Source organism: Larimichthys crocea, chromosome XVII (genome assembly GCF_000972845.2).
Source record: "Larimichthys crocea isolate SSNF chromosome XVII, L_crocea_2.0, whole genome shotgun sequence".
NCBI lineage: Eukaryota > Metazoa > Chordata > Actinopteri > Sciaenidae > Larimichthys > Larimichthys crocea.
Window position 1 is genome coordinate 26,147,940 of NC_040027.1, and position 26,231 is coordinate 26,174,170.

Here is a 26,231-nt window from a genome sequence, read left to right on the forward strand (position 1 = left end):
TGTGTCACCGGTCTGATTGTCTCACCTGATCCCTGATCGTTTCCACCTGTTACCCATTTCCCTCATGTGTATTTAGTCGGCGTCTTCCCTTTGTCTTGTGCCAAAGTGTTTCGTCTTGTCCGATCACCTAAGCCCTCTTGTCACAGTCTGTTTTGCCGTAAGATAGAAATTGTGTTGTCACGTAAGTTGTTGTCTTCTTCCTCTTTTAAGAGCGATCTTTTGTTGATTAATCTTTTCTTAGTTTAGTGTTCTATTTTTGTTTTCTGTTGTTACAGTTTTCTGTCCTCCCGCTTGTGGAGTGATTTTTTTTTGTTAGAGAGCCTTAGATATTAGTAGAGCCCCTGTTTAGGTGAGCCTTTTTCTTTTGATCCCATTTGTTTAGATTTGGTTTTCCTCCTTCGGGAGCATTTTATGTTTATTATCTAGTGTTTTATTTTCCTCCTTGTGAGTTTCTTTTCTAGAATAGTCTTCTGTTTTCCTTGTTTGTATATATCCTTGTTCCCTCCCTCTAATGTGTTTTTCCCTCTTTTTGGAAGTGTTTATGCCCCGTCATCTTAGCCTGGTCTCTTAAGAATAGACAGAGTTTCATAGCCTTTTCTTTTCATCACTCTTCTAAGAAGAAGTTGACCTCAATAAAGTGTGCTTTATCGTTATATCCTCTGCATCTGAGTCCTCATTCCCGTCCTGGTCTGACACATATGTGAGTTTGGCAGTCAGAACAAGTTTGTGGAAGATCATTGATGAAGATTGAGAATAGTAAAGGGTCCAAGGATGAGCCTTGTGGCACACCTTTATCAATAATCCTAAAATCAGACTGAAAACCTTTGAAAGGAAACACACTGACTTCTATGATGCAAAAAAGAGTTAAAAAATAACAAAGAATCAGGAGAAAGACCAATGGCATATAATTAATCCAAAAGAAGATAGTGATCGACCAAATCAAATGCTTTAGTGAGATCAGTAAATATGGCACCTGTGTGCTTATTGCTATTCATGGCTGAAAATATATCATTAGTAACTTTTAGAAGGGCAGTGGTGGTCGAGAAGTGTGGTCGGAAACCAGATTGATGAGGAGATAATATGTTATGGTCATTAAGATGTACAGATAACTCATTAAAGATCAACTTTTCAAATATTTTTGTTATGGTATTAATAATTGAGATTGGTCTATAATTATTAATATCAGTAGGGTCACCCCCTTTATGGAGAGGGGTTACCCTAGCACATTTCCCAGATAAGGGAACTTTACAAGTAGCAAGAGATAAGTTAAATAAATCAGACAGGGGAAATGATAAAACATGAAAGGCCATTTTAAAAAACTTAATCTCCAGACCATCTGGACCAGCACTGCAACCAGAGTTGAGATTATCAATCACACGTTGAAGATCTATTGGTGTGATTGTTCTAAAAGAAAAGAAAGGAACTACCACACCTGCTTGGAGAAGATTCAGAGTAAGAATAAGAGAGGGAGCTACCAATAGTAGAAAAATGCTGACTAAATGCCTCCGCAATTGAAAATGGTTCACTGACACTTTCACCATTGATTCTAAGACAAGTAGGGGTTTCTGTGGATTTATTAGTTATACTATTATTTCTCTTCCAAAATTGTTTTGGGTTCTTAAAATTAGTGGCTAGACAGTCTTTATAGTAATTTGCTTTAGCATTTCTAGTATGGGTTTTACATTTATTCCTTAGCTCTTTATAAATGTTCCAATCAGCAGGATCCTTTGTTGTGTGGTGCTTTTTCCATGCCTTGTCTCTCTGTTTGAACAACTGTATAAGATCTCCCTTAATCCACGGAAGGTGATGACCCTTGACTTTAATTGTTGTCCAGGGGGCATGTTTATTAATAATCTCAACAAATTCAGTGTAAAAATAATTCCAGGCATCTTGAACAAATGGTATTAATTGAAATCTCTCCCAATTTATGCTTAAGATATCTTGGATAAAGAGTTCAGGGTTTATATTATTAGACTTTCTGACGTTAATGAGTTTAGGTGGAAGATGGGGCATTTTAATTTTCCAGACACAAAAAACAATCGAGTGGTCACTGAAAGAACCGGGCAATACCCCAGAATGTAGAATTCTCTCAGGATGGGAGACTAAAATCCAGTCAAGCAAAGAGGAAGAACTGGGACCAACTCTGGTAGGTTCCATAATCAATTGGGTTAAATTTACGCTATTAAAAAGATTGTGATCATTGTAAGAAGAACGATCTAGCCAATTGGAGTTGAAATCACCCAGTATGATTTTTTCACTGGTGCAGTCTAAAGAATTAATTGTGGACAGGATATTTTTGGTAGTTTCAGCAGGAAAATTAGGAGGTTTATAAATATTACCTATAATTAGTCGTTTGTTCTCATGTAATTTAATTTGAACAAAAAGGCATTCAAAATACAAGGGATTCTTAGTTGGTGAAACTAGTTCTGCAGTTAGATTTGAAGATACATATGTCAGAAGTCCCCCTCCTCTCGATCCTCTGTCCTTTCTATATAGAACATAGTTATCAAGTTTAACTTCATTATCAGAAATGTTGCTGTTCAACCAAGTTTCAGAGAGCGTGATTACATGAGGTTTGTTATAGGTGAGCCAGGCTTTCAGTAAATCAATTTATATATATATATATATGGGCTACAATGTCAAATAGAATCAAGAGCCTAGAGAATAAGTAAACAATAACAAAACTTCGAGCGACTTTTGAGGTATTTGAGGTTCAAGGAATATGTCCATTTTACAGACTTTAAGCGACGTTTCCAGTAAGCAAAGCTCTTCTGTAGTTGTGATGAGCATCAACATACCTGTGCCAGGCACCCAGGTAGTGGCGGTGAAGGAGAGATTAAATCAGCAGCTTCTTTTAAGTCCGTAAAGGTGTGAATTTCATTTCCCTTATGAGCTTTATGGTAGCACGGTATTCCAGAAACACATATTCAAAGTGAGCAGGTCTTTCTGATGATCAGCTGTTGCCTTTTCAGCATTAGAGACGTGTTGTTGCCGTTTAGTCGTATCGGAGCGGATTGTCTTTATTTCCTCTGTATGCCGTGTCAAAACAGAGTTCATCTTATCAATTTAATTTTCAAGGCTCTTCACGGGAGCCTCAGCTCTTTTATTGGCCTCTTTGAAATATTTGGCCATTACCTCCTCAGAGACTGCTGCCAAGGCCGCATGTTCCTTGCTCAACTCCATGCATATTTCAGCCATTGTGTTTTGCTGAAGGGCAGTCTTCCACCTTGTTATTAGGATAAACCTAGCAGATTGCAAAGAGAGAAAATAAACTTAATTATAAGACGAAAGAAGTGCCCCTAAATTATAGATGTTGGTTTCTTTCAATGTTTTGAGAAGATAAGTGAAGGGTATTTTTTTTCTCTGAATGGATAAAACACTGCCAACAAGCTGAAGAAGAACCTGTTCAGACTTCAGCTGTTTGATTTCATTATTAAATAATGACACACAGCGACACACCATGCCACACCTTACCTGTTGTTTATGTTTTAAAACATGCTGTGACATATTCCATTGTTGCAAAAACAAAGAAAATCACCTTAATTCACATAATTTCTTTCCCTCTCACTTCTAGTTGATGCTGAATTACCTCATCATCAACACTGTAATCCATCTGAATCAAAGCTAAAAGATGGCACATGATCATATAAACAGCAATTCATGTCTGACACGTACAGCTTGAAAAGTTCTATATTTTGCATCATGTATAAACAAATGAATTCATGTGACTGACTTGTACAGGTTGTGAAAATAGGTGTAAATCAGAAAAAAAAAGGATTAATTGTGAAATAACACATGCGTGCACACTATGGTTAAAGGATACAGGTTGTTCGACAGCATACAAATACATTTTTGAGAGAATTCTTTAAAAAAAACAGACAGAAATGTAACGCAATGTAATGCATTGAATAAACACAACGTGAAAGACAGAAGCTCAGAAGCTGTCTTTCTGTGTTCTGTTGCGTTGAATGAATAAAGACATGTTTGTTGTATATTGTCAAAAGGAAAATAAATCTCTGACACAGAGACATTTATTGTTGTCTACTGCATGTAGAAAAATGGACATTTAATGACCTGTAGAGTTATAATAATACTGTGTTAGCTGGTGGCAAGAACAAGACAGGGGTCACTCTGATACTTCCATGTTGCTGATTATATGGCAATGCTTACATACTATAGATCTACCTTTTCCTGTATCATAGCCTATGGCTGCAGGCTGTGTCAACTGACTCTCATGATAAGTTTCTCGTCCAATAGTATGCACTTGATGTGAGCTGACTTACAACTTAAGGTCATTGTGTGTGGATCAGTTAACCAGCCTCAGGTAATGCATTTGTGCATCATGACTCACTGGCATGTCTCTGTTGGACACCATTGTGCAGCAGCCATTGTTAATCTTGTATGTTACTCTCTCCACTGATACTGAAGCAGCCTCTCAAAGATAAGCTATCAGTGCACATTAGGAACTCCTCCTCCTCTCCCCACCTCCCTCCCTCAAGTTATCTGTGTGTGCATGGTGGAGCACTCCTCCTCTTTCATAAACCTCCTCCTCTCTCCATCAGCTCACAGTCGGTTTTGGACTTTTGGCAGTGCTTTTTGGACTTTGTTCACTTTGATACAAAGACTGGGACTAGACTCCAGTCATGGTTCGGGTTTCTCTGCCTGTGTTTGTGTTACTTCTGTCTGTGGTGAGTACATAAAGCGTTTCCTGTTTTACTGGCTTTGTGTTTTTTTTCTGCTTTCTGCATCATTGCTGTCTGAACTCTAAACACAAACGTTAACCTCTTTTTTTTTTAACAACGTGTTTAGTTGTAAATGGACACATGGGCAATAAAACTACATAACTTGTTTTGAGCACATTGGGTTTAGCATCTGTTAGCTACCTGTAGAACCATACCATACTTCCTACAAGAATCTATTGTGTTTTTAAAAAACATACATACACATACACACATATAAAACTTAAATACTGAAGAGGCCTGATCAACTGACCTGCTCTTCAAACAAAACTATATTCAGGCGTGTTACTGTCTTACTTAGGTTAAATATTTTGTCTATGATGACGGTCATGCATACCTGGCTGCCACAGCAACACATATTCTACTGTCAGACAGAGACATGCAGTTAGCAGGTAATTGTTATGCAAGTTATTTTTAAAATGTCGTACTGGCTACTTTGGTTTGAAAAATTGCAGAATCAGTGTGTTGTGTGTAATGTGGAGTAATGCTTAACAGCATTAACAGCATAACAGCTTAAGCTACTTTTGTATGGAAGAGGGTTGTGTTGTTTCATAGCAGGCATTCATAGCTGTTTATGACAAATCCCTTTTAAAGAAACTAATGTGCTTTAACTCATTATTGGCACTTCACTGATGCTAACGGACCACATTACTGTCGTGCCAATAATGACATTAAAGCACACCCTCTCGTGTAATATTGCTTAAATAACAACAATATATTAAGAAAGGAAACATTCATATTCATATTTCACTTTTGAAACAGGAAAATACAGATACGGAAAGAGTAATTTTTATCATGTCCCAGACCTTACATGAGAAGTTTGCTGGCACAGCTCAAGGGCCGCACAAAGACAGTTACCGGCTTATGTGTTTTAGTTTTTTTTGTTGTTGTTTTTTTGCTGTTGTTGTTAACTAACTTTATTTTCATTTTTTGAAATAACAACATATACAAAACATGAAACACAAACATTCCCAAGCCTGGGATTATAACAATAATCACAGTAAATATTATAACAATAGATAAGTACAAATGAAATATGTAAATAAATATGAAACATGTAAATCAGATACACACACAACAAATAAAATACAAAAATTTATAAATTAAAATAGGGGGCGGGTCTCCATATTCTCTAGTTAAAGGTTAAAAATTAGGGGGCTGACGGCAGAATGGGGGTGATCTCAGCAGCACTGAGAGAGGAGAAATGGGATATAAATGGCCAAACCAGGCAAAACTTGTGTTGCTTATCATCCCTTAAATACCTAATCTTCAAGGTGGATGTACCTCATCATGTCATGAACCCAGTTAACATAGGCAGGTGGGTGCTCTGATTTCCACTTTAGAAGAACCAGTCATCTAGCTATCAAAGTAGAGAAGGCGAGGGCGCCCTTTTGAAGATTTGAGAGTTTTATGTTTTTTTGTCGGTAGGCCAAAAAGTGAAACGAGTGGGCACAGGCTGATTGTTGAGCCCAGTGCTATTGACAAGGAGTTAAATATAGATTTCCAGAAACTGTGTAGTCTTGGGCGAAGCCAGAACATATGGAGGAGTAATGCAGGAGCTTGCCTACAACTATCACAAGTAGGGTCCATATCTGGTTTAACCTTTGCTAGTCTGACCTTAGTCCATTAAATGCGATGTATAAATTTAAACTGTATGAGGGTATGACAATCGCATACAGGGCCGGTCTTAGCTATGGGCAATGTGGGCGGCCGCCCAGGGCGCATTCTCCGTGGGCGGCGCACGAACGCCCGAAAAAGCAAAAAACCTCGATAATTTTCGACACCGCTCATTAAGTTAGCGGAGCGGGTGCCCCGGGAGCGGGGTGTTGACAAGGCAGAGGGGGGCGTCGGACAGACCGATGGGGGCGCACGCTCCCAGGGGCGCACGGCGCATCCAGTGGCACACGAGAAAATGTTCGCCTCGGAGGGGGGGGGGTGGCGGCGCCCAGGGCGCAAATGTGGCCAGGACCGGCCCTGAGCGCATAACGAAGAGGAATGAATCCCACTTAAAACTTCTTTCCACTCCCCATCTTTAAACGTCCTCCCAGTTTTGTCTTGTGGCTATAACAGAAGAGGAAGAGAGTCCAGTAATGAGGTCATAAAGTGTAGACACAGCTCCCTTACCACTGACATTCATTTCTAGAATATTGTCAAGGGGCGTTTTGGGCGGGAGTCTTGGGAAGTGTGAACATTTTTTCCTGACGAAGTCTCAAATCTGAAAGAACCTAAAAAGGTGGGTCTTAGGGAGGTTAAATTTTGAAGATAACTGCTAGAAGGAAGCAAACATTCCATCAACATACAGATCGTAATTGTTCTTAGACCAGAGCCCAAAGACATTGTCATTCAATGATGGGGGAAATGCTGGATTTCTATTGAAAGGGGAGAACATCTGTGGCCAGTAGAGAATGCTGTGGAAGTCTGGGAGGGCAAGCGCCCCCCGGACATTTTTGGAAGGAAGAAATGGCTTGGTTAAGGGTTCTGAAAAATGTTTTAGGTATAAAAATGGAGACACACTAAAAAAGGTACAGAAATTTAGGTAGTATGTTCATCTTTACAGAGTTACGACCTGTTTGTGACAGAGCGAGATATGACCAGCTTGTGAAGTCTGATTTAGCAGATTCCAGAGCTAGTATGAAGTTCTTATTAAATAGGTTGGTGAGTTTCGGCGTGACAGTAATTCCAAGAAACAGCGCAGCTGAGGGTGGGAGTTTATCTAAAAGGCAAGGCCCCCAGGCAACGAAATAGCTGGTTTTGAGATAAAAAGTATGATATCATCAGTGTAAAGGGATTTTTTTTTTCAAGACCTCCCCTGGAAATACCAGAGATCATGTAGCGGACCCTTGGACAGAGAGATTTAATCAACTGTAGCACCGTGAAAACTATAGAAAAGAAATACAGAAAGAAAAAAGAAAGATCAAATCAAATTCATGAATGAAACACTTAATTTACACATCCACAGAATTATCTCCATTCAAAAAACAATTAAAAAGATACATTTATTAAACAAATAGTCACAATCAATGTTAAAACTCAATCCGATAATGCAGGTGGCATCCCTCAAACAAAACAAATTCAAACATAGCAAGGACAAAGGAAACTCAAAGGACCTCAGGAAACTGAGGTCCACATACCTTGTCTACTATACCAAGGGAGCTAGTATTTTACAGTGTTGAAGGTGCCATCTGGGAACCATCTGCCTCCTGATGACAATAAACAAACTTAAAACAAAGGAACCATCTGCCTCCTGATGACAATAAACAAACTTAAAACAAAACAAACCGACATAAAAATGTATGCAATTACAATACATAGTTCAGACAAAAAACGTACTCAACCATAGATATTTTAAATAAACAAAGAGACACAGCCGCCGCTCCAACCAAAGAGACAAAGGACAATGGTGATGCGCACAGGTGAGGATGTGCGCAAGTGGAGCTTACAGGGCTTAATAGTCCCTTCCCATTTATACCCCGCTCAACAAACCTGGCCACTAGATAGCAGTCCAAAGTCATTTCAATTCAGTGTCGTTCACAGATCATATTATCTGAGCAAAATAGCTGTGGCGAGGGGTTCTATAGTAAGAATGAAGAGGAGGGGGGAAAGGGGGCATCCCTGCCTTGATCCACGCTGTAACTGAAAGTAAGGGGATGAGGTATCATTAGTATGGACATAAGCAACAGGAGAAGAATACAGAAGCTTAAAGCAACCAATGAAAACCTCTCCAAAACTAAACCTATGCAAAGTGTCAAATAAATATTTCCACTCAACACGATCAAATGTTTTTTCAGCGTCAAGCAGCACCAGAACCTCTTCAGATTCAGGTTTGGGATGGGAGTGAATAACATTCAAAACATGCCTAATATTGAAAAAAAGATTTTCTATCTTTAATTAACCCTGTCTGATCATTGTGGAAAAGTTCAGGTAAAACAGGTTTCCAGTCGTTTAGTGAGGATTTTAGCAAGAATTTTAGTTATGTGTTTTTATTGGCAATTTTTGCTGCTGTCTGGGTGTGTGTTTTCCTGTCTCTCTCCTCCTCTTGCCCGGTAAAAAGCGACCAAGGGGACAATCACGGCGGTAGATGCAAAGCTTTCAGTCAAGGGAGGCTTGTAGCAACAAATGATTAGCCAAGGTGAGCGACCCAGAAGTTGACAGGTGAAAGTGGTGGTATTTATAGTGGTGGTGACGTCTATGTGGGTGTACCCCAAGAGTTTCCACTGGTTACATAAGCATTTCCCCACAGCCATCTCCACACCTCTGCGCTGCAACTGATGCATTACACCCCATCCAGACATGTATTATATAGCACTATCGCCTCACAGCAAGAAAGTTCCTGGAGTCTGCGTGGGTTCTTTCCGGGTACTCCAACTTCCTCCCACAGTCCAAACACATGCATCCTTAACAGGTTGATTGGTGACTCTAAATTGGCAGTAGGTGTGAATGTGAATTTGAATGGTTGTTTGTCTCTATGTGGCCTGAGATAAGCTGTCGACTTGACCAGGGCGTACCCTGTCTCTCACCCAAAGTCAGCCTGAATAGACTCCAGCCCCACCGAGACCCTGATAATCAATAATAGATCACTTGCCAGAAAATATGTAAAGAAATATGAACAAAGTGTCTTTGTATTAGAAGAAAGCTCCAGGCACAATTTGGTGACTCTGTGGAACAAAATGTTCTTTTACATGTTTGGATTCAACCAAGCATTTCACAGACTCTGTAGCTAAGTTACTCAGGGTGTACTGAGCCAGCTGTAATATGGCTCACTGATGACAGATTTATTTGATTTCATTTTCTCATCATACCGCTTAAATGTAGCCCTTCGCTGACTGAAATCAAGAGGTGTTTTGTCATCTTTAAGTTTTGGGTATTAGACTTCATTCAGAGCAATTTCACAAATCTATTAGTGTATGATTCTGCAAAACACAAAAAGTAGAGTGTAGAGATTGTTCAGATACTTCCATTAGTACGCTTCTACATAGTATACGACTTCCTGTCATAGTGCCCTAATTTCAGTAGGGCTTTTGTGCACATAAAATTGCATAGAAATATAAAACAGATATACAACTTATGTTTGTGTATTTCAGTACTCAGCACAACTGCTTCAGCTGCAGCTGCTTTCTTGGCCGCCATTTTCACAATGCCACTACGTACCCAAAATGGCAAGCACTGAGGGCGAGAAGTGTGGAGTGTTCCACCCTCAAACTTTTTCAGCTAAACTAAATCCATAATGACTTCAGAGCGAGAACAAATATATTCACATGCTTGATAAAATCTTTGACTAGACCCCAACGAGATGTTGTCATATTTAGCGGGGGTTTGGCAAATCTGTGAAGCGAGAGAATAAGTTCAATAAAAATCATTTAAATAGGTGACTCAGTTTGTTTATAGGTGTTTATAGCTACAAACAAAACGTCCTACCACTCTAAAAGAAATGTATTCATACTCTTTAAGTACTGGTGTCTCTGCCAGGGGCAGAACTGGAGCAACTGCAGGACTTACTCACAAAAGCAGTAGAAACTCACCATTCGATCAGAGTTGTTTTATTACCTTATTGGAGTCTTATTTGCTTATGGCATACGACTTAATGTAAGGCATGTCGGCACTTGATTCAGCTGAGACAGTCTGTGTTTGGCATGCCACTGCTGTTGGCACTAGCTTTTGTTGCTGTAAGAATATACCCATCAAGGCACCCTGGTGGCGCAACTGGTAGAGCATGATCCGTGACCCCCCCTACCTGTTTCCTGCCTGCAGTCCGAATTTTTAGTCAACTACTGAAAATGTTTGTCACATTATGAAACATAAAATATGACAAAGGAGACCCTGAACTGTCGAGGTTTATTGTGAAGTGTTGACTACTATCTACTGCATTACAGATCCAGGCTGTTGTCGTGGTGAATGCCAACTCTGGAGACCATTTGATAAGAAAAAGAAGTAAATGGGTTATCCCTCCAAAGGAACTGACTGAAAATGAAGATTACACACATCTGGAATCTATATCCAGGGTGAGTCACTGCATCTTTAATTGATGTTGATTTTACCTACTAAATCTGAAGCAAAACAGCTGGTGTAAGCGAGCCATCTGGTAGGATTTATGCTACAGAAGCTCAAAATCAATACTACAATGTTTTTCTTTTCTTTCTGTTTTCAGTTGTATTTATGTACTTAGTAGCATTTAATGTAAAATGATTGCAAATAAATGGGTAATATTTTACTTTAATTGAATATGATGGTTTTCTCACCTTATAGATTCACAAGATGACAAATTATTCTCTGCACTCCACCTACATTGTGCACAATTAAAGTAACATGTCTACAAAGAGCTGCAGCACAAACATCAGTTTCAGTGTGTCTCAGTGGTGTGTTTTAACATTTCATCAAATGTGCTGATGCACTTGTGTTGTATGTCTTCTCTTTATATGTCACATGTCTTCTGCTTTGTGTTTCAGATTCGATCGGATTTTGAAAGTGTCCACGATATTGAATACTCTCTAGAAGGCATTGGTGCAAACCTAAATCCCTTCCATGTGTTTGTAGTTGACTCTCGAACTGGACTAATTCGTGTGACCAAAAAACTTGACAGGGAGGAAATTGCTATGTACAACGTAAGTGACACATGACAGATTGATGTCACTTCTCTCTGGCTAAGATTCAGTAACTGCTGCTCCACATATTTAATACTGAGATATTTATCAGACATTTGCTGCACTGTCACGGGCTATTTATGTTTGTAAATGCGCCTGCTAAAGAAGGATGATGAAAAGAACAACATTTGAGTTTTCTGTTTCAGCTGTCAGGTATTGCCAAGCGCAAAGATGGCATGGAGGTGGAGAAAAAAATTGATTTACAAATCAAGGTTGTGGATCAGAACGACAACGATCCAGTGTTTTCCTCCATAGAGGTTGGCGAGGTAAAAGAGCTCAGTACCATAGGTTAGTATTTCTGCTTTTGTGTACAACTCTTTTAAATTTCTTACCTGTGTTGTGATGGTACTGTACATCGCTTCATCATAAACAAGATAAATTATTGTGGTTTTGTATATGTGAGATCATGTATTTTGTTACCACTTTCTACTCACAGTCAGCCTGTGTTTCTCCAGGGAGGATCTTGTTTTTTTCATGAAAATGCCATGACAGTAAAACTTAAGGCATGGACAAAACAATGCTTATGAAATGAAAATGTTCATATTATCTTCTGATTCCCTTGTCTTAGCTTGACATGACAAATTTTGCACTTCATGAAAATGAACATGTCTCCCCAAAGCAAGAATGATCCATTTACTGTGGTTGCTGCAAAGCTGCACATCAGTCAGGATGAAATTTAAATGCATTCTGTTCAGGATGACCTGCATTAACTATTATGTCTTATAATTATCATTTTAATGCTATTATCTATAGGCACTACAATAATGAAAATAACTGCAACTGATGCTGATGAACCAGGGAATGAGAACTCTCAGATTGCCTATTCCATCATTGATCAGAATCCAGCTCCTGACATGTTCAAGATTTACCCAGATGGAACTATCACTGTCAAAAGTAGTGCCCTGGACAGAGAGGTATGCCAGTGTGTATTTTTCTGATCAATTTATTTGGGGCCAGTACATTCTAAAGACATTTTTGATGAAAAATTATACTGCTGTCCTACGTGTCTAAACAGCCCCAAACTTCACATGCATGATAAAAGTTCTGCAGTGTGCCACATAGTGGCAGCAGAATGTGTCATGTTTTATACTTGTTGTCTTACACGTGTCTTTTACACCTGGTGTGCACCTTCTAGCAGGTTTCCCAGATCAGCCTAAAATCTGTCCAGAAACTCTTAAGACCATGACAATGTTATGTTACGAAACAAAGTAAATAGGAATCCGTAATTAGAAACAAACAACAAATGACAAATACTACCGGTCGAGAGTTTTATATGTGTGCTACTTTATAATAATTTGTAACATTTTTTCCCCCCAAAAAATATGCTTTAGCTTCACATTGTATTTAAACTTAGGTTCAAATCAATTCTTGATTGAACCTTAAATAAATAAATACACAGCATGGGTGTTGACCCCAATAGATTTAAAAACATTTAGTGGGGTAGAGTATTTATAATAATCATTAAGCACATTTAAATTCACACTCAGAATGATGCTGGCTGTGTATAATTGAAGAGAATACTAGAATTCAGTAACTTCTTCAACAGTTATCTATTGTATGATTTCAGGCACTAAAAACATGCAAGCCTCACAGAGTGTACTAAACAATGCTATACATTGTGTTGCTTAATAGTTTGCTATTCTTTTATTTTTGACTTTATGTTTTGTCCTTTCAGAGAGAAGATGAGTACACTCTGACGGTGAAAGCACAGGACTTAAATGGCAAACCAGGTGGAAACACTGGAACTGGCACTGTTGTCATTAAAATCCTGGATGAGAATGATAACCTCCCCAAACTGGAAAAAGATCATGTAGTTTTCTTTCTCATACTGCTGAGTGCTTTCAGATTTGCATGGTTTCATGAAATCAAATTTCTAAGAAAATTTCTAATGCTAATCAGCATTCATCAGCATAAACAGTGCTGAAACAAACCCTATTACTTTCATCTCATAATGTGTTTTTCTTACAGTATGAGGTCAACATTACCGAGAACACATACAATGTGGAGGTGATGAGATTCCAAGCACAAGACCTGGACCTAAAGGGCACTGACAACTGGATAGCTGTATTTCAATTTGTCAAAGGCAACGAGGCGGGGTACTTCAGCTTTAAAGTAGACGAAAAAACCAATGAGGGCATTCTAATGCTCAACAAGGTACTGTTAAGTAATGAGCTATTTAAATTTTAATATGCAAAAAGAAAGAAATATGTGTGATGGTCTTTGACAACAAGATGTAAGATTTTCCATCAGGGGCGTACATTGATGGGTCTAACAATCCAACAGAGGTACAGAAGGCGACCCAACCAGTGCCCTCCATGAAACACACGAGAAAACAGAGCCCATAGAACTCAAAAGGCATGCAAATTGTCCGGGTTAATGACATGACAAAAAAAAAAACATATTGTAAAGAATCCTAGGGCATGATGCAAAAAAAACCCAATAGCTGCTCAAAAGAATAATTATACTACTGAAGAGAAACCAGTTGAAGAAATTATCACAGCAGACAGAACAGAATCATTTTCTCTCCTGTTTTCTATAACACTCCAAAAAGCATAGGTGGTGGTGCACGAAAAGACCAAGCACAAAACTACACATCACAAAACATGTACTGTAAGACAAGGCCAGAGCTAAAGGTAAGAGTCAAAGTGCTCCTTCCCTTTGCAGTGTTAATATCTAACTCACTCAGCGAGGTGTTGCAAGGTTACAGCTTCAAACATGACAGGAAAGCTTCTGCCATAAAACATGAGATACAAATGGTTACAGATTCTTTGAAATGAAATAAAACCATAGGGCATTTCTCACTATATCTTGCCAAGTTAACTGGTTTATGTTCCACTTCCAGACCCTGAATGTGGGTGATGCAGGTGGTCTCTTTGAAGCTCTGGACCTCTGGCCCTTTATGTTTTGCACCACAAATATGAAGTAACACAGACAAACATTTGCAGATGTTTTGTGGAAATTAATATAGAACTAAATTATATGGGGAAACTGGAAATGTTTAGATACTTTCATGGGCCTCCTGAATACATAAATGGCCTGAGATTGCAAGTCACAGGGTCAGCTGTGAAGAACAGATGAAAATGGCTCATCCATGTTGCATGCACTTAACATCATTTACAAATACACACAAATGGCAAAACTGTCAATACTTTTTCTTTATGTGTAATTTTACAGGCTCTGGATTATGAGGATGTGAAGAACCTTGACCTAGGAGTAGTTCTGAGAAATAAGGCTGCTTATTTAGCAGCAGGATATATGACTGCTTATTCAGCAGCAGGAAATATGGCAATGTCTGAGGCTGAACTCAAAATCTATGGAATCAAAGTCAATGTGATAAATCAACCTGAGGGGCCATTTTTTGACCCCAAAGTTAAATCTATTCACGTCTCAGAGGGAGACAAAACCATCAAAATTAAAGAAGTTATTGCCAAGTATCCTGCAATGGATGGAGACACTATGCAAGAACCTAAAAATGTCAGGTGAGTGAATAACTATACACATGAAAGCCACTGCAGTTAAAACTACGGTGTCAGCTTAATTTTTTATGTTCAAATGGCAACAACTGACACGGCTTATTTCTACTGCAGGTATATTAAGGGCTCGGACCCTGGCAACTGGCTAACCATTGATCCAAACACAGCTGAGATCAAACTGAACAAGATGCCTGACAGAGAATCTAGTTTACTGGTTAATGGGACATATTTTGCTAAAGTACTGTGCATTTCAAAAGGTACACTCTCTCTTTATATATCTGCATACAGATCTTTTACATGTCAGACTAGAACTCTTATTGAAGTAGGTGTGGAAAGGTACGATACAAGCTTAAAAGTCTACACTCTACTAGTGACTTTTACAAGAGTCCTACAGGCTTGTACACCTGTTGTGCAGCAGGGGGAGTAAAGCCTTAAAGCTGTCTCTGAAATGATGTGTTCTGTTTTTTCTGATACAGACATGCCCGATACAACAGCCACCGGCACCGTAGCCATCCAGGTTAAAGATTCTAATGACCACTGCCCCACCCTGACCAGTGACTTCCAGACTATGTGTACCACAAGTGACTCTGTAATTGTGAATGCTAAAGATGAGGATATTTACCCTAATGGACCTCCTTTCCACTATGCCATCATCCCAGAGGGCACTATGGGCAAATGGCTGCTGGAGCGTCTAAATGGTGAGAATACTGCCAATTACTTCAAAGTTTGTAGATGGATGGTAGATAGATATAGATAAAGAGAGTTTGACTTTAAAACTAGAACTAAGAGTGTTTCGACTAGCGTGGATTTTGAATCAGTTGACTACTAGAATGTCTGCAACGTTGTTTTTAACTTGAAAAACTACATTTTTGTTTCTCAAAGACACTGCAGTTATCCTGAGAGCCAAGGAGGCCATGTGGCCTGAACTCTATGATGTGAACCTTTTGGTAAAGGATGGGCAGGGATATCATTGTGAAGAATCACAGAAATTGAAGGTCCAAGTTTGTACCTGTGAAGATGGAGTGACGTGTGGAAAAAAGGGTACCAATCAACCCAGCAAAGGAGCAGACTTTGGACCTGCAGGCATTGGACTGCTATTCCTGGGCCTACTGCTCTTACTATGTATGTATAATGTGATGCTCATTCTGATAAAGGGTTGTGTGATCAAACACTTAATGCAACATTATTCTATTCATTCAAAAATCGTTTTGATCGTACACTGACTTGTAATAGGGAGAACATATTATCTTCCCTAATACGGAGAACTCTTTTATTCCCATCCCAACCCCCACACACTATATAACTTGAGTTGAGTGGGTACAGTCAGCAATGTTTTCCCTCAGATGTCCATCTACTGCTCTGTCTCTGTACTCTGATTTATAGTTTCCTGATGGACAGAGAGCCTTCCTTGTTGCTAAAGTAACTGCCGCTAACTGCAGCCACCAATGCTGACCCGATGATCGCTCTATTCAAAGTAACCAGACTCCTTTGACAAAAAACACTTAAAACACACAGCCTCGATCAGTCAGTTCTTTTGTGTGTTGTTGTGTGGAGTCTGGTGGGTGTGAACAGAGCCATATAACGGTTTTCTGGTTAAACAAAATGGACCTCACTTTTTAACCAATTGCTGTCCCCATAAGTCCCTTAGACAAAAACAAACATGGGAAATAGGGTTGAAAATATCTTATTTTATTATAAAGAACAAACTATGTGGCTACCTATTACATGAGAAGATGTAAGCATATTGTAATGTGCCAAATAAATTGAAACCTTCAATACAATGGTAATAAACAAAAATTGAAGTATCAGTACTTTTGACCACATTAATCCTTACATAGGAGCTATTAATTTAAAACTTTGTTGTTGTTGTCTTTACAGTCTTTCTTCTGTTGCTCTTCTTCTGCAAATGTGGGGCATTAGACGGAGGGCAAGTCTTTACTAAACTTCCTTTTGACCCCAAACCACACCTCATTAACTACCACACTGAAGGCCAAGGAGAGAACACGGTAAGACCAACATATTTACTTTTTTAACACATGAATTTCACTGTGGATGATGGGAAGGTCTCAATACATTGGTCACTTGCAATTAAGATGATTTTGTTTTTCTTTTCATTATTAAGAAAAGTGCTACAGATTTCATATATGGTTTGCTTAAAACCGGCATGCAAGTGATTTGGCCTCTGGGCAGCACAATAACTGTTGTCTCTGTTTTAACATTTTGATCATTTGCTCATGATAGGATGTGCCGCTTGTGATACGGCCAATACAAGTGGATGGACAATATATCAAAGACGGTCTGGGCATAGCTGACACAACTTCATTTAATCAAATTACTGGTACAATAAAAAAGACTAATCATCAAGATCTTACATCTCTTAACACCGATTGGATGAATGGGACCAGCTATCGAGATGTTTCTATTAGCGGCTTCAGAGGTTCAGCATTTGGGTTTAACCAGGACTACAGCAATGAATTCTCCTCTATATTTAGAAGCAACAAATCAGGTTTTGGTGGAGGACTTTATGATGGCATGTCTCTATCAGACCACTTTCTAAGAGAGTACTACACTCAGGTGAGGACCCATAGTAGGCTTTTGTTGTTTTGACATAGTTATTTTAATGTTTTTTTATTATTTAAAATGTGAGAAAAAATTGATAAAATATGTATAGCTAGAAAATCCCAATGGCAGATTTCTTTGCAATATCAGTTAAACAAAATCACTGCTATGTACTTGTGCTGTCAATTGTCATCACCTTGTTGATCATTTCCTTTCCTCTGTTTCAACAGAAGGTGGCCAGTGAAAATGAGAACCTTGGAATGAAGGATGGTCTTTTGGTTTATGACTTTGAGGGCCAGGGCTCCTCCGCTGGCTCAGTGGGCTGCTGCAGCCTCTTGGACTCTACCAACGACCTGCAGTTCCTTGATGACCTTGGACCAAAGTTTAAGACCCTGGCTGAGGTGTGCAGAGGCAAGAAGATCTCAACTGAAGTCCAACAAGTGTTAAGTCCTCTGCCCAGTACCTCCATCAACACTCAGAGCTCAGTAACAAGTGTGGTGACTACCCAACAGCTGCACCCTCCACCCCAGCCTCAGCCGACTGTCCCCAAAACAGAACACACTGTGATCAGGGAGACATCTGAGCGTTCTCAGATGGCGAAGGATAGCACGGTCACAGTGATGGAAGGAATGACCACATTAAACAAAGACATGACAAATCAAGGCCAAATGCTCCTGCTACAGCAGCAGCCCGTCTACTACACCACCAGCCCAGTGCTTCAGCCAATGCAGTATGTAGTCCAGCCACAGGCTCATAACACCATGGTGCTGGCTGAGGCACCAGTCACCAACCTGCAGGGCATGGTACTGGTTAACGGCACCCAGACCGGACCTGCCCAAGGTATGTTTGAAGGGTCAAGTGCCAACCTGATTCACACTGGCAACCTCACTGGCTCGCAGACCATGGTTGTTGTGGAGGGAGGGGTCCCTGCAGGGTCAGTGAAAGTGATGAAGGGGAACCAGACCAGCATTGTGCGAGGGTGCACAATAAGTAACGAGGGACAGCTGACCCGGGATGCAGGAGGTCTGTCCCCGAGGAGTGATATCTCTAGATCTCAAAGAGTCCTCTATAGTAATAGCCGCACATCCACTGGATTTTAGAACTGCGTGGTGGGTTCCTCTACCACCACAGTGAAAACAACACCCACCGCAAGGTGATGCAAGCGACAGGAGAACCTTTTCAGTGCTATAAAACTGTTCCTCTGGCCTGGTCAAGGTGGTGATGGGATGTTTGTGGAATACTTCCTTTAAGCTTGACAAAGTTTGTCAATGACTTTACCCTTGCCCTTGTCTACTGATATGAAGTTGACTTGGGTAGAATGCACTCCAGACATTCCTGGCAACTTTTTATACTTTACTTCTCATTCTTCACCTCTCTCTGCAGTGACAGAGAATGTCACGCAGAATCATGTTCAATTTACTTTTAGCACACCCTCATGTTATATTTAATGTAGGGTTACAGTTAGATGCTTTCTTTTGTCGTTTTGCACAAATAAAAGTAACACAAAAAAAGTCATATTGGAACAAGTTGTTCTTCCATATTTTTAAACAGGAGCCTGAGTAAGGGAGAGTCTTGCTAGTTATATTCAGGATTGCACTTGAACCGCTTGCTGCAGTTATTAGATGAATATAGAGAAAAATAAATAAATAAAAATACTGTGTGATCACGTCCCTCCTGTGTGGTCTGTTCCCCGTTCTAGCATCCATCGGAAATTTCAACCTAGTGCTCATAGAACATTTTTGAATGAATCTAATCATACAGCATGATACATACATCTTGTTTAATTCTGTCACAAATTGTTAACAGATTTAATGGTCTCCTGTTAAAAGGTAAATGAGGTATTTTTCAACCTGGACCCTTTGTGACAATAGTATTGAGTGCAAAACTCATTTTTTATATGTGACATTATAGAAAGGACCCTACAGAGATGGACCATGTGAAAGACTAAGATCCTTAAGGCCACGTTCAGACAGGGACAGGCAAACCGTCAACCGGTGGTGGGGAAGTGCGGTGGTGGGGGGGTGAGGAGGGCTGGTAGTGGGTTGCTGTGGGTGTGTCTATACCTGCTGAATGTAACCACTGTGAAACAGTGAATCAGGAAATAACTTTTTATTTAGCTGATTAACAACTAAACACACTCTCTGTTGTGGTAACTCTATGTTTCTCAACCAAAGCGGGTTAAGGTAACTGACAGGATAACTGACGGAGGGCCCTGATCAACTCTAAACTTTATTTTGTTCTTCATTGGCCCATTCTACACAACAAGATTAGCCCAGTGTGTTTAATTAAATTCATCCAAATATGAATTATGATTAGTTAATTAATTATTAATTATAATTATTATGACCAGAGGAATTTGTTTTTCTTTTTCTTTTTCTCTGTTTTGGTGAAATGTGAATGATCTCATGGGAAACTATATCCATCAAATTAAAAGCCACATAACCACATAGCATTAGCATGATGCTCAGGGTGTGTTTCTACTTTCAGCCTCAGGGTAGATTAGTTGCTCAGGAAACATCACTAGACATGTTTGAGCTGCTTTATCTGTCTGTTCCTCTTTTTGTCTTGATCGCGTCAGCACTTCACGTTGGCAGTGCATGGAACCTGTTGAACCTGTTTTCATTCTGAGTGCACTGAATAGAAGAACTCCACCCTCACAGTCATCAGGGCTGAAGGAGTGTTCTTCATGTTCAGCTGACTCATTGTCTCAGTGATTATTTTTTTTCTCACAGCAACGCAGTGAAGTCCATCTTAAAAACTGTTTCAGAAAAATCCACTGGTGTAACATATTTACCACTATCTGAGAGCTTTGTATCAGTACAATGATCTCATTGCATCAAAAGAATTGCTGCCTGTAAATCAATTGTTTCTTTATTTACAACATAAATACAGGACATTTTAATCAGTATTAAACATTTAATAATGTATCCATTATAACTGGTAAATGTTCAGTGATCCGGAGGTATGAACAGGTTTGGAGGACGAGCATGTTACAAAGCCAAGAGAGCCTGATGAATTCATTCACCTTGATGTTCCTGTTTCACAGCTCAGTAATCTGGTTAGATACTGTGGCTTCTCATCAGCTCTATATTCATGCTGACAGAACTGTTAAAGAACTTCCCTTGCCAAATCCCAAATTGGTCTATTTGTATTACTGTTATTAATAATAACTCTAAAAGAGACTTTACAATTGTCCCCTAAACATCATCAATCTTTTTTTTTTGTCTTTGAATGACTTTGTGCCTCATTTTTGTTCAAGCACAGTCCATAAAACATGTAACAAATATTCCCTTATTTGGCCTACAAGTAGTGTTTACTTCTTTATTCCATATTGTGTCACCCCCATCCTTCATTTGAAAGAAAAGAAGAGCTTTCTTTGTTTGTTTTTAACATACAGCGGTGCAGTCCATGAGACCGAAATCAACAAACCAATAAACATCCTGTAGATCTTGAGCAAACGTTGCACTTTAAGCTCATATTAAGGACAAGAAAGAGAAGTCTGAAGTCCACATATTTCTACACTGTATGTATGTAGAATAATCAACAACAAAGTAAATGGTGTGTAAGGACCAAAACAGATGCACAAATGTTTCAGAACTGTATTCACAAAAGGAGCAGCTGGTCACAAAAAGTGTTTTTTTCTTTGTGAGAAAGGCTGTACACAACTCGTACAGCAGGTCTGACTTGCTGAGAATTCTATTCATCAATGGTCAGTTCAGTCATTGTAGAGAAAGTGCACATGATACAAGCTGTCTTATACTGAAAGGTTTATTACAGCTTGGCCAAGGAGAACGGAGGACTTATTTCTATTCTTGTCATGACATGATGCTGCCTCAATTCTGAAGAAGCTGTTTTCTCTGGCTTGTCTATATGCCCTCAGAATAGTGCCATCATAAATGGTCATGACCACATGACCCACCCACTGAACATTCTAAAAGTGAGGAAATTTGTTTGCAGGCCACAGTAAAGAACAAATCTGTTCATAGGTTGATACTGTATAAAACATGCATGTAGTCTCCGTTACCTCACCCATAGGTTTCTGAAGAGCTCTCATGACGCTCACAGTGTGGTAACTCTGCTCATTGCCTTCTTTACAGTCCTGTCTCTACTGCCTCCAGATAATCTTAAAAAAGGACAGAGACATGGAGCATGGATGGAGCTGAGGCGGGTTGAATGTCTGAAGTCTTTTTGCTCAGACAAACCACCTGTAAAGGCACCCACCTGTCAATCAAAGCGGTTACGCTCTGAAGTCCATATTACTTTAACTTTACTAATAATCTTTTCCATGTCTGCATGAGTTCTCTCCAGGTAAAGGCATGCACTTAACAGGTTACTTGATGACTCTAAATTGCCTGTGGGTGTGTATGTGAGTGTGAATGGTTGTTTGTCTCTATGTGCCCTGTGATAAACTAGCGACTTCAGGGTATACCCCGCCTCGCCCCCACTGTGACCATGGTTAGGTTGAACAGGTGAGTTCCATGAAAATTCACCTTCAATACAGTTGTCATGAACAGGGAAATAAGCTATACTTCACAGTCACAGAGGTTGTGGCTTGGTTCTTATGAGTTGTTCTGATCTTGTTACATCAATTTTGGTCCTAATAATTCTTTAGTATTTATAAATTTAATTGTTGATCTAATTGATCTGAACATTTATCTAATTATTTAGTGTGTGTGAAATGTGCGAACTGCATGAAAACGCAGTGTGTTAAACACTTGTCTTTGGATGAATGCACTATATTTTGAGTTCCATTAAAAGTTATATTTTGAGTTCCCTGTTAACTGGGCATAGGAAGTATGGGCTGAAATATGTGCCACCAGAAACTGAATTTGAATCATTTATATTTGGCACACGCACACACGTAGGTGCTGATTGGCCGAAGAGGCATCTTGTGTATCTGCGCTCGATTACTCTGCCTCAAGTACCCAGATGTTTGTCACAGAAAATTGAAATTGAATTGTGAGAACTGAATTTGAATTTTGAGAACTGAATGTTCAGTTCTAAACTAATACATTCAATTTCAAATTACAATTCAGATTCAGTTTTTCAATGCAATGATTCAAATGGAACAATACAAATTAAAATTATGTGATTTAAATTCAGTTTCTGGTGGCACATATGTCAGCTTATAGGAAAGTCGCATTGGAGTTCAAGTTTCATTAAAAGTTTGACTGAAATACAAGTTAACCTTATTAAATATTCTAAAGAACATAAACATGTCTGAGCCAGTGGTTTCTTGTGTTTTTATCTGCACCACCCAGGCGCCAAGTTTTATCCAGTCAAATTCCTTGGATGGTGCATGTGCCAATATGCTCAAGGCACCAACAGACACACACCGGCACATCACAGCATTTTATTTTTACTGCAGCACATGCGTCACAGACACACCTGTTGACACCACACCCTGCCTGTCTGTTTTCTTTCAGCTACTACAATTAGAGAGTACCATAGAATTCCCTAGTAACATGTTTGTTTCACTTGTTCCATGCCAGTAGAAGAGACGAGAAAGCGAGGGCATGACATGGAGCAACTCAGCCTTGGTACTTGGTATCAAAACCTTCTTTTAGAAGGTCGTCAATTAATCACACTGTTGGTAATTTTTAGTGTCTATATAAAATGCCCTCCTAACATGTTGTTAAAGTTGTCACACAGTACAGTTTGGGTAAATTTAGGCAACAAGGGTTATGGTTACGAAAAGATTATGCTTATTGGGGTAACCGTAGCAACAACTGTTTCAATTGACATGATACAGGTTACATAAATAACATTAACCTAAACAACCTAAAGCTTCAAACTAGTCAATGTTGACTTGTGGTTGACTCATCCATCAACCTCAACCAGCACCCTTAGCAGAGATGCATCACCAGAAACAATCCACCAGTATTGTTTTTCTAAAATGTTACCGCCTGTCAGTGTCACACTTGGCCAAAACACCCAATACATTCAAAGGTGGGCTTTACTGCTTTACCACATTGTTCCTGTTTTGATGCTGGTAAAAGAGATGCCAAAGGTAATCATATCTAAGAAACGGCGATACAGCAAATACAGATGAGAGTTGGTATTACTAGATGTAACTCACATAGCAACCATTAACCCAAACCTCAACCTTTATGGACTCTTTTCCCTTCTCCAGCAGCACAGGATTAGCTAATCATATTTGTTGTGCACTAAGCTGTTTTGCCCAACACACATGCATTAACATTTTGCCTGTAGAGATGTGTTCCTGTCTGATTATTTTACTTGACCTGATGGGGATGTCTTCCTTATGTAAGCCCAGAGTGTCTCAGATGCTAAAGGGTGTAACAAAATGTTGTAATGTGACACCCTGGGAATGAAAACAGACTGGTACTACATGCACTCTACTAAGAAAGCTACAAAAGCACCTGGGCACTGTATAATGTCACCTAACAGCTTCAATCCAAATAAAATGACAATCCATTTGAATCTGACCTAAAACAAGACATGTGATCATAGACCAACATACACAACATCCCATGTCTGAAATTTGCAGTCTGTAGTAAATTACAGATCTCATGTTGGCTATACCATCAATCCATTCACTATCGCTAATCATGAAGCAAATTCAAATTCAGAAGAGTAGCACTGTTCAGATGTCAGACCCAGGACCAGATTGCACCCCGTTCAAATCTACACAAGAGACATACACATTGTACAACTTAGAAAACAAATCAAGCAAACACCGATGCTCAAAAACAGGTACATCATAGTGTATCATGGCACAATTTTGTATATTTCTAAAAATATGGTAAATGGACTGTACTTATATAACGCCTTTTTAGTCTTCTGACCAATCAAAGTGCTTTCACACTACATGTCTCATTCATCCATTCACACACATTCATACACTCCTCATGGCAGTGGCTGCCATTCAAGGTGGCAACTGCTCATCAGTTTTTCTAGCTAACCATTCATACGTATTCGCACACCAATGGCGCAGCTTTCAGGGGCAATTTGGGGTTCAGTATCTTACCCAAAGACACTTGCAGACTGGAAGAGTCGGGGATCAAACAGCCAATTAGTGGGGCCACAGCCACAGAGTCGACCCATGGCATAGGCAGTATAGGCAAATGCTATGGCTGCCGTCCATGCATTAGCTCACGTTAATCTAACTGAAAAGCAAAACATAAAAAATAAAAACTTTCCTTATTCCCACCCCTGCCAATCTTGGGCCATCTACAGTTATCTCGACTCCAACAACATCAAGCGATCCTCCTGTCGCCTCCGCTACTTGTTTACATTTTTTATTTTGTAGGTAGTTAAATCTTATACTCTGTGTAGGCTATCTATACTATTTTTATTTATTTGTATTTTTGTACATTACCTATTTATGTTTTTATTTTATTACTTTTTTTGTACGTCTAATTAATTATCTTCTTGTGTACTGTTTTGATTGGGCAACTTGTTTTACCTTACATTACACTGCCTTACACTACCTTACTTAACGCTACCTTACCTTAGTTTATCTTATCTTATCTTTTCCTATCTTACCTTGTTTGTCTTTTCTTGTCTTGTTTTGTCTTGCTTGTCTTATCTAAGAGTAAACTAAATATCTTGGTTTTGAATTGTGGTTGAACTGTTGAACGATTTAATAACTGATTGACTTGATTGCTCCTGTTCTACAATGGATGGTGTACTTCAGCCATTGTCCACTGTCTGATCCATGTTGCTACAGTTCAAAACAAAATCAGCTATGCCTTGTACCTGACAAAGTACTGGATGGATCGCTTTGGTAGAAATGTTGCCTCTGGTCCTGTAAGACAGAGACAGCAACAGAACAGAAAATACAACTTCACACAAATGCATGTTGCCTCTATGACATAATGCTTCTGCAACACTGCACACACATGACACACTACAAAAACAATATCCTGACTAACAGGATCAGGATGCCTGCACTGACTCTTGTTGTCTGCATATCAGCAGAAGCCGATTAGAAAAGGACTGACCCAAAGACAATATTGTTCATGAGGACTGAATTCGGAGTTACTCATCATAGTCTTCTCTGGGTGTGACACCATCAGCACATTGTATGGGACTGGCACAATGTTGTCAGCCACAATTATCTCAGCCACAGAGTGGCTGTGAAGGCTTGCGGAGACATGAATATTGGAAGGTGTAAAATGTTCAAGACTAAGACAGAGAGTCACACTGTTAAGTTCAAATCCAGAATCCAGTATTAAATACATAAATGTCCAAATTATCAGTTTTACAATAAAGGCAAATGAGCAGGCGGTGGAAAGAGTGCTGGAAACTTTGCTGGAAATGAAACAGCTGGCAGTGAAACAACATTTTTAGCAGAGCAAAGCAGGACTGTGGCCTTGACATGTTATATGAGCGAACTGAGCTACGAGAAGGGCACGTACACCTCGGTCCATGGCTGAGGTCCTTTGGTGTAACATTTTCAAGCCAAATGTTAGAGAACCTTTTTCAGCTGTTGGTGTGTGACTGGAAAATGAGCAGAGAATGACATGTTGTTCAAGTATGTAAAAGAGATCTTAAGAAGCAGAAAAGCAACAGATCCTGTAAACTGCTAGTGTTCGTTGCTGTTCTTCCTTGTACCAGCCAAACACCAAAGTCCGTGGTTGTGAAGTGAAGTCATTGCAGAAGTGCCAAAAACTTCGTTAAATGGCACTATGATCAGTCTCCATAAGCCCCTGGATTAAAATGTCTGAACTTCACAGCAGAAATAAACATGTTTACAGTCTGGTACAAAAACAGTTGCTCTATAGCTAATTGCCCCGTTCATGACAACTGTACTGAGTGTGAATTTGCACAGGGTTCACCTGTTCAAATTGTATTAA

At 39.4% G+C, this 26,231-nt stretch overlaps 1 protein-coding gene across 1 annotated transcript; it reads left to right on the forward strand.

Moving 5' to 3' along the window:
• Positions 1-4,549: 4,549 nt before the first annotated feature.
• LOC104938080 (desmoglein-2) lies at positions 4,550-19,072 on the forward strand. The gene is made up of 14 exons (XM_019271444.2): positions 4,550-4,688; positions 10,610-10,738; positions 11,183-11,338; positions 11,524-11,665; positions 12,131-12,291; positions 13,053-13,187; positions 13,346-13,531; positions 14,552-14,856; positions 14,965-15,107; positions 15,327-15,548; positions 15,733-15,972; positions 16,729-16,856; positions 17,092-17,424; positions 17,640-19,072. Exons 1-14 carry the CDS (start codon positions 4,644-4,646, stop codon positions 18,507-18,509), a joined length of 3,195 nt encoding a protein of 1,064 aa, XP_019126989.2. The 5' UTR covers positions 4,550-4,643; the 3' UTR covers positions 18,510-19,072.
• Positions 19,073-26,231: the final 7,159 nt, after the last annotated feature.